The sequence below is a fragment of the Gymnodraco acuticeps genome, unplaced genomic scaffold (genome assembly GCF_902827175.1).
Source record: "Gymnodraco acuticeps unplaced genomic scaffold, fGymAcu1.1, whole genome shotgun sequence".
In the NCBI taxonomy this organism is placed as follows: domain Eukaryota; kingdom Metazoa; phylum Chordata; class Actinopteri; order Perciformes; family Bathydraconidae; genus Gymnodraco; species Gymnodraco acuticeps.
The window spans coordinates 14,241-22,500 of record NW_022991912.1 but is presented as its reverse complement, the minus strand read 5'-3'; the positions used below and the strand labels follow the sequence as shown (position 1 = coordinate 22,500).

The following is an 8,260-nucleotide window of genomic DNA, read 5'->3' as shown; positions in this document are numbered from 1 at the left end:
AGTCAATTTAAAGACGGACATGTTGTTAAACTAATGTAGTTACTTATTAAGGATTACCAATTTGACAGGTGCTGCACCGATTTAATCGTGACTTTTAACACAACTAACATGTTTATTTAGAATTTAAGATATTGTACTTGAGTAAAAGTAGAAGTACTCAAATGTTGTACTTGAGTAAAAGTAGAAGTACTCAGATCTTGTACTTGAGTAAAAGTATTAGTACCAGAGTGTATGAATACTCTTACATTTAGGAGTTGATTGTAATTCACATCATTAATCCAAATCTGTAAAGTAACTAAAGGTATTAAATACATGTAGTGGAGTACAAGTACACCATTTACCTCTGAACTGTAGTGTAGTAGAAGTACACAGTAGCATAACATGGAAATACTCAAGTAAAGTACAAGTAGCCTACCTCAAAATTGTACTTAAGTAAATGTGCTTAGCTACTTTAAACCACTGCATAAGTAGGCATGCACATGTTATTAATACAATAATTGTGTTGCATCAGCTATTAACCTTCACACATTAAGGCAGCTTGTTTAATTTCTTAATGGCTATACACATGTAACTAACTAACTGACTAATTAACTAACTGACACACAACACTAGTTAGCTCAGGACCTAGCATGATACCTAGCTTGCAATTAGGTTAATTACACTTAGCTAGCATCTAAATATGCTGTAAATCTAATAAAGTGAATAAAGCTAACCCCAGCGAAAGTAAACACCCGTTAATTCTGTTATATTACCTGTCTATCTCGGGAATTCCCGGGTAGAAATGGTAATGCCATGGCGGTATTTTGTAAAACCGTCTGATTATCTGCCGTTCATTTAAAAAACAAACCGTTTGTTATGGTTGCCATGGAAGCGTTCTGTTTGGGAGCGTCTCCTAGCAACGTTTAGACCGGCAAACTATTGTTGATTATTGTTTTTTGTTTATGTTTTTACATTAATGAGGTTTAACATAGGAAACAATAACAGAGACTTTGTACACACCAAGGCACAACTACGGGTCAAATATTAGCATGTTTTAGTACAAGCAAAAATGTAACGTTGTCTCAAAAATACACAGAAAACTATTTAATTGTTTGTCTTTTCACTGAATCTACTAACCCTGTAGCTGGATTCATTCAAATACTAAAATACATTATATTTCGTTTCATTAACGTTTTGTATCCAAAGCGACCAACTAGAAGTGCAATAAACCACGAATCCTAAAAGTATAAAACTTCAAATAAATAGGCTACATTATTATTATTCTCTACTCTGTTGCTGTATTATAAATTATATTATTTGTCAAGGTGAAGAATTACAGTGTAATTGCAGTAAATACACATTTGAGTAACCTATCTGCCTGCCTTGTTTTTCCATTTCATTCTTTCTACTGTAGCCTACTTCATTTTGGAGGCTAATACCGTTTGTTTTTTTATTCCACTGAATGTATTTCCTTTACAATTATATAGTCACTTTACCTTTACATACATTTCCATATGCAGCTTGAAGAGGGGTATTTTTTGTATATTGTGGTATTTGTAATTAAGTAAAGAAGCCAAGTAATGAGACAACAAATGAAAGGCAACACATTGACCAGAAATTAAAACCTGTTTGATTAGTTTTGCATTCAAAAGCCTAACAAGGATTCATGCCTTACCATATAATAGGTAGTAGTACACATAGTTTAATGCTGTCTTTAATTATAGGCTCATGCTGCAAGTGGAAGTAAAGGCAAACTTAGATACTAAACACAAAGCATGACTGAAGACAACCAAGATTCAAGGTCAAGAGGGAAAAGCAATTCATTTACATCTTTTATCATAAAATAAACGCAAAAGATTTCAAGTGCTTTTATTACTTTTATTTGTTCATCAAACGTACATTGTAGACAAACCACAGCTTTCAGTACTTAAAGCTTCAATGTATTGCTAAACAAAATACATAGAAAAGGAGATGCAGGTGAGGCTGACATTAACACCTATCCAACATGTCCTGCAGCACCTTTCAAAAAGATACTTCTCTCAAACCCATCAGCAGCACTCTAACCCCGGAGGAGGTGATTGATTACCATGGAGTTCAAAATATAACCTAAAGGCACCACCTGCCACCTGAAGGTGCATTTAATTATACTTCATTACGCTGCATGTGCTTGGCTTTATGAGTGCAACAAGGCAGCGAAAATGATATACTCTTTCTTTTAGGAACAAGTTTGTCAAGCTAAATAAATAAAAACAATTCTAATGGCTGTTCCCCTTAGAAAACAACATGTTGCATGATATGCATCATTATTTGGCCTGGGGAGCGGAGCGTTTTAAGAGGGTCTGTCAAAGAAGTCCCACATTATATATCGACCATGCTTTAACAGTATTAAAGGAGACAAAAAGGAGGTGCAGCGTATGTAGAAACACAGCTACAAGCTAATCTGAAGTAGGTTGCTTGCTGTGGAAACTCTTTAAAACCTTCCAGCAATGATTGATAAAGTTTCCCTCAAGTTGTTCCACGACATCGAGGGAGCACCGACTCTTCTTCTTTGGAGGAAACTAAGACACCATGCCGAGCAGGAAGCCTCCGGCGAATCCGCTGGTGACTACAATGTTCTTCTTCACGAACGCTCTGGACTGGAACACACAGAAAACACGTTTCAGTTTAAAGGGAATCCATTCCAGACAGACGCTAAATGCAATACAGCGGAAACAGCCTTTGCATTAAGATGATATCATGGCTGCAACTGCTGATTAGGTTCATATGGTGATGGTGAAACATACACAAATCACCATCACTACTTCACAGAGTAACAGCAGTGTCTTCAAATCTCTTGTTTTGGTTCACCAACAGTCCAAACACAGAAATATGTAGTTTTAAAATGAGATATGACAAAGGCAGAGAATCCTCTCATTTGGGAGAATCAAAGAATATTGGATTTCTTTTCACTTTCTCAGCTTGTACATGCAAGGAAATATATATGGATAAATGATTTCAGCTCTACATAAACTCAACAGTGTAAAAAGTAGGAAAACAATGCAACATTATTAAAATAACAGTGAAGGAGTGAAACATAAAACCAGTTAAACGTCTGGTATTTAAGGCCACCAGGACGTCCCATTTCTATTCTATATTCTTCAAATCGGACTTAAATAATAATAATATCATATTGTATTTATATTGCCCTTTTCTACAACCTCAAAGGCACTTTACAAAAACACGCCATACAATCCTATATAGAGGACAGTGACGTGAATACAGAGAAGAACAGAAGGCAGTGAGAACTGGTAGATTTATCACACACAAATGTCACCTTCTCAACGAACGTGTTTAACTCTGGGCGGGCCTGGTCGGTGCCTTTCTTTAACTGCTTCTTAGCTTTGTTGACGTCCTTCTCTACTCTCTTCCAGTCCACCTGGATGTAGCCGCTATTGTTAGCAATCTGGAGAAAGAGAAGACAGATAAGAAAGCAACGATGAGAGGATGATTTACGATGTTTATTATTCTGTAGACTAGTTGTGAATGAGTACCTGTAACAGCAGAAGACCTCCTCCTACAGACGTAGCTGCTAATTTCCCCACCTTCGAGAAGAGATACCCTGCACACCTTGAATTAATCCAGACACAGCATGAAGGTTAATAAGCAATGACTTTAACACTCATTCTGTATTAACCATGCGTCAGACCGACATGCAACCCGTCATTGTTTACATTTCAGATTTAGACCTAATTGTCATTGTTATATTAACCTCTTTATTCCAACTTGGTGTTTCTGCTGCAGAATAAATCACATGTTATCTAGCTTTAATGACACTTCAAGTCATTCCATTTGTTGTTCATCTGAAAATCTTCTGCGTCATTTTCTATTTTGTTTATAATAAAACAGACAAATACTAAGCTGTTATTTATCATAACAGTCGTGTGTACACTGTTAACAAAAACATGCTGACTCCCTACTGTGGCTGTAACCAAACCACTGTCACTTTACGCTTCCCATCTATGCCCCAATACAGGTTCATCTTAGCCCTTAGAAAACTAGGTTGTTGCCTAATTATATCCCAGCTAACTGTTTTTAAATCACTTCATAGTCTAATGGGTACATTTGTGTGGAAATCTAAACGCCCAAGACTTAAACTGGAGAAATTGCAACTACCGTTAGATGAAGGGGGATTAGCACTTCCAAACATGATGTTTTATCACGCGTCACAACTTAAATATACTATAGAATGGTTAAAAAAAAGGATCCTAAATCTACATTTCTTGACTTGGAAAATATAGTGTATTGTTAGAAATACTCTTAAAACATGGAATCAGGTACAGTCGTTGTTTGTTGTTATTGTTTTGTGGGTTTTATTATGTTGTGTTGTCCCTAATGTTTCTTCTTGTATTGTCTCACCTGAAAAGACAAATATATATATTGAAACAAATTAAATAAAACTAGGTGGTAGAGTTAACTTGGAGCCCCTGAAGGCAGCACAATGCATTTCCTACGAGAGTACTCACCATCCGCTCACTCCTCCGATGGCTAACTGTGTGGCCACGGAGTATTTCTCTGCTACGGGGCCGGAGTTCTTCCCAAAAAGTCCGTTCCACCATCGCTGGCGTTTGGCATATTCTGTCAGGTCCACCACCTTGTCGTAAATCTCCTCCTCCAGCTCTGCACGTACATGGAACAGAACATAAACAGTCAGCAGCAAATCAATTCAGGATTTAAAGGCTTTATTGTAATTTGCCCAACAGGCACAGTGTAGTTTGAGCAATGAAAATGGTAGTCTTAGGCATCAATGGAATATACTTTATACCATCGCCACTTTTTAATTGGGTCGACTCTAGCGCATAGTGCGTATTTAGAGAGTCTGAAAAAAACGAAAAAAGTGGCGACAGATAACCCACAAGCTGTGGCCCACCCACATACACGTCTGGCCCACACACAGCCAATCAGCACGTCATAGCGATGTTGACATTCCTGACAAGTGGCAAACTCTGGGGCAGAGCCGGGAAGCCTAGAAGGAAGTGCCACAAACTGCATTTCCTCTAGTGGCCGACAGGGGGTGGATGCAGAAAGGAGCAATGTCCACAGACCCCCCAACTTTACAGCAGAAATAAACATGTTTCTAGCCTGGCTGGATCCAATCAAACTTATTCTGGATATAGTTAGATTCCACCTTCATGACAATGGAATAGGGAGTGCATTTTTTTACCGTAAAGTAAGTTTTGCCGCGAGTGAATGAAAGTCTTATTTCTTCTTGAGGTCTGCAGTGAAGCGTGTACACATGTGCTGAATATGAAAACACTCTCAGTGTGTGCCCCAGTGGCGAACCGTGTCTATCACAACTGGACCTTCTGTAGACACACACACCCCCCGCCGCCACCGCCCCCCCCCCTCTGCGGCATTATAATGTCCGTCTTTCCACTGAATTGTCGTCTTGAAAAGGGTACTCACAACAACTCAGCAACAACTTCATCTTCACCTGTTGCACTTTTCATTTCAACGTTAAAAACAATAAAACGGCATGAATTGCTTCGTCGCATTCATCTAGGTCCTCTGTCTCGAGCCAGTGAACTAGCGGGCCTTCTAGAATACCCTGGAACCGAGGGGAACTCTGAAAGAACACGCCCATTGGCTACAAATCAATATCTGATTGGTTGATCAAACTGTCAGTCCAAACGTACGCTCTCATTCAGTGCAACGGCCAGGGCCTTCGATCAAGGATGTAGAATACCTTGTTGAAGGATATTCTACCCAGAGATCCAGAACAAGATCTGATTGGTTGCTTTCTTTCTAACACAAAACCACTGAAATGCGTAGTGCGTGGTCCGAGAAGGACAAACAAATCAACGTAACACTGTAATATTGCAGATCAACAACACAGATACGATTCTCATTTATTCATTTTATATACATTTTATTTATATAATTAAATCGATTTTTTGTTTGTTTTATCTGAGTGTTCCGGGGTATTCTCTGAATACCTTGAAGGCCCTGACGGTTCGCCACTGGTGTGCCCACTGTGAAGGATAAACAACCTGTGGCCGCCGAGCCAGTCATGTGGATGTCAGTTTTACACACATTCTGAGGCCGCCGTGCCTATGTTTTCACTGCTAGTTTATGCTTATGTTGAATTAGTGCATTCAAAAATAAATAAAATCATTAATGAAGTTTCAGCTCAGACCCCACGCTTAATAAGTTTCCCCCTGGCCCACCTACATTTCTCCAGGCCCACCCACACAATAATTCCTGGCTACGCCACTGCCCACAAGTACCATACATACTGCAAGAAGAAATCTAAATAAAATATTGCAAGAACATGGTGCAAAGTGACATGATGGTTCAAGTAAAATGCAGAAATATGTAATTGATATGAATGTCATATATAATAAAAAATAAAAACAGGATGTAAAGTAACGAACAGTGGAATAAAATACATCATTTTCTAATAATATATAAATATGTGGACTGTAAACATGGCGGTATAAAGGATCTCAGGCAGTAGTGTCATGTTAAACAATCTGTCTAAAATTGCACACACATTTTTAATATATATTTATAATACACTGATCATTGTACACGTTTATATATTATTACAGCATTTTTCTACCGTACAGTATTTACGTACATTGTTTCATTTGACATGCATCACATGAACACAGTATATATTCCTGCAGCTCACATGCACCATTCTATCACTTGCACTATTTAAATGCACTATGTACCTCCCTATTTCTTTAGTATATCGTGTGTTGCATTGTCATTCTTGGAGGAGTCTTGAGCTTGAAACGTGCACCTTAAAAACTATCCTGGGGCTACAGTGCATATGACAATAACGCTTGTGAATCATACGAATACTTAAATACTAAATGAGTAATAATAAACCATAGCAGTTCATGTTTAAGCTACAGGGGTGCTAACATGACACTGCTAGCTGTTGCCATTATTAGCTACATTCAGAACTTATCAAAGTTGTTAGCATCATGCAGCATGTGTAAAGAAAACTGGAAAACCCCTTTCATTCCTATGAGAGTGGCTCGTGGCGCATGAAGACAAAATTGAGCCGCTGTATATTCAGAAAGTACCCGTATGTGGGCCCAAAGAGCATGCGCAGTTGAGTTTTCTTCAGCCCTGTCTCAGTTAAATCAATATCGAGATAAAATAACTCTGGATTCAGCTTTTAGCGAATTTCTACAACCTTTATACTAATGATTTAAATAAGGGCTATACAAGAGTTCGTGCTGGCTAGTTTATTTAGCTAAAAAATAAATGATACGCTGATTTACAGACGTCTCTTTCCCCAATGTAAGTCAATGGGGACTTGTAGTACCACAATTTGGCCACTACACCCATTCATACAAATCTGCTTCAACTTCATGACAAAAAGTTAGCATCACACAGTTGGAAAGTTAGCTATAACCGCTACCTTTAAAAACAATCAGTATTAACGGGAGAGTAAGTAGAGGTTTAGAGATGCTTAAATATACAATTAAAGTTTATGGATTAGTTTCGTTTGTATATATTGTTCTGAATTACCACATAGAGATGCAATTCGTTTTTAGGCCTGCTTACCCTTGTCGCGGTTCGCCATTTTGCAGTGTCTGTGCTGCCTGTCCTCTTTCACACCCCATAATAGTTTCATCCAATCTGTCCTCAATAACTGCTGCACGTCCGGCGTCATTTGCATAATTCTGACGGTGCAAGTGAAGACAAATGCAAAGATAGAAGACAGACATGGACCATAATAAAAACAACATTAAGAAGAAGAAGAAGAAGAAAAATAATTATACAAATAATAATACCATGTATAATAATAATGTCAATTCTGTTTAAGGCAAGGCAAGTTTATTCATACAGCACATTTCAACACAACACAAAATCATCCCCAAAACACATAGCCTAAGCATAAATAAGTATTTATAAAAAAAAGCCCAACCTTTAATTGTCCTAATGTTATTTATGTGGCTTTTTTAATAACTGCTACTCGTTTTTTTAGCCATGGTTGTGTAGGCTACTTATTTGTCTTTATTTTTTATTTGATTAATTATGTATGGCTTTTCTACTTTTGTATTTATTGCTTGCCTTTGTTTACCTGTTATGCCCCTTTTGCTAACACTAATACACACATTATTATTCTGCTATGAGTATTGTGATATAGTGCAACAGAGACACTTTATAAAATGACATTTAAAATCAGTCATTAGAAAGCCAAGATAATTAAATACAATGAATACGTGGTCAAATAGAATAAAAGTGATATTAGGGTGGTGGTGGCGTAGTCCGTAGGGACTTG

The 8,260-nt window shown here is 37.7% G+C and overlaps 2 protein-coding genes across 2 annotated transcripts in view; both read right to left on the bottom strand.

Annotated features, from left to right (window-relative positions):
- Positions 1–843, bottom strand: part of efhc2 (EF-hand domain (C-terminal) containing 2) — a gene marked incomplete at its 3' end in the record, with an annotated part of 21,520 nt that extends 20,677 nt beyond the window's left edge. Inside the window, exon 1 of the mRNA XM_034200141.1 lies at positions 753–843. Within this exon, the coding sequence (XP_034056032.1) occupies positions 753–794 (42 nt within the window). The remainder of the gene's footprint in view (positions 1–752) is intronic.
- A 990-nt stretch (positions 844–1,833) lies between these two features.
- LOC117535615 (FUN14 domain-containing protein 1-like) lies at positions 1,834–7,749 on the bottom strand. The gene is made up of 5 exons (XM_034200139.1): positions 7,540–7,749; positions 4,482–4,635; positions 3,510–3,585; positions 3,293–3,421; positions 1,834–2,615 (listed from the first exon to the last, which is right to left on the bottom strand). The coding sequence occupies exons 1-5, from the start codon at positions 7,652–7,654 to the stop codon at positions 2,538–2,540; spliced, it is 552 nt and encodes a 183-aa protein (XP_034056030.1). The 5' UTR covers positions 7,655–7,749; the 3' UTR covers positions 1,834–2,537.
- Positions 7,750–8,260: the final 511 nt, after the last annotated feature.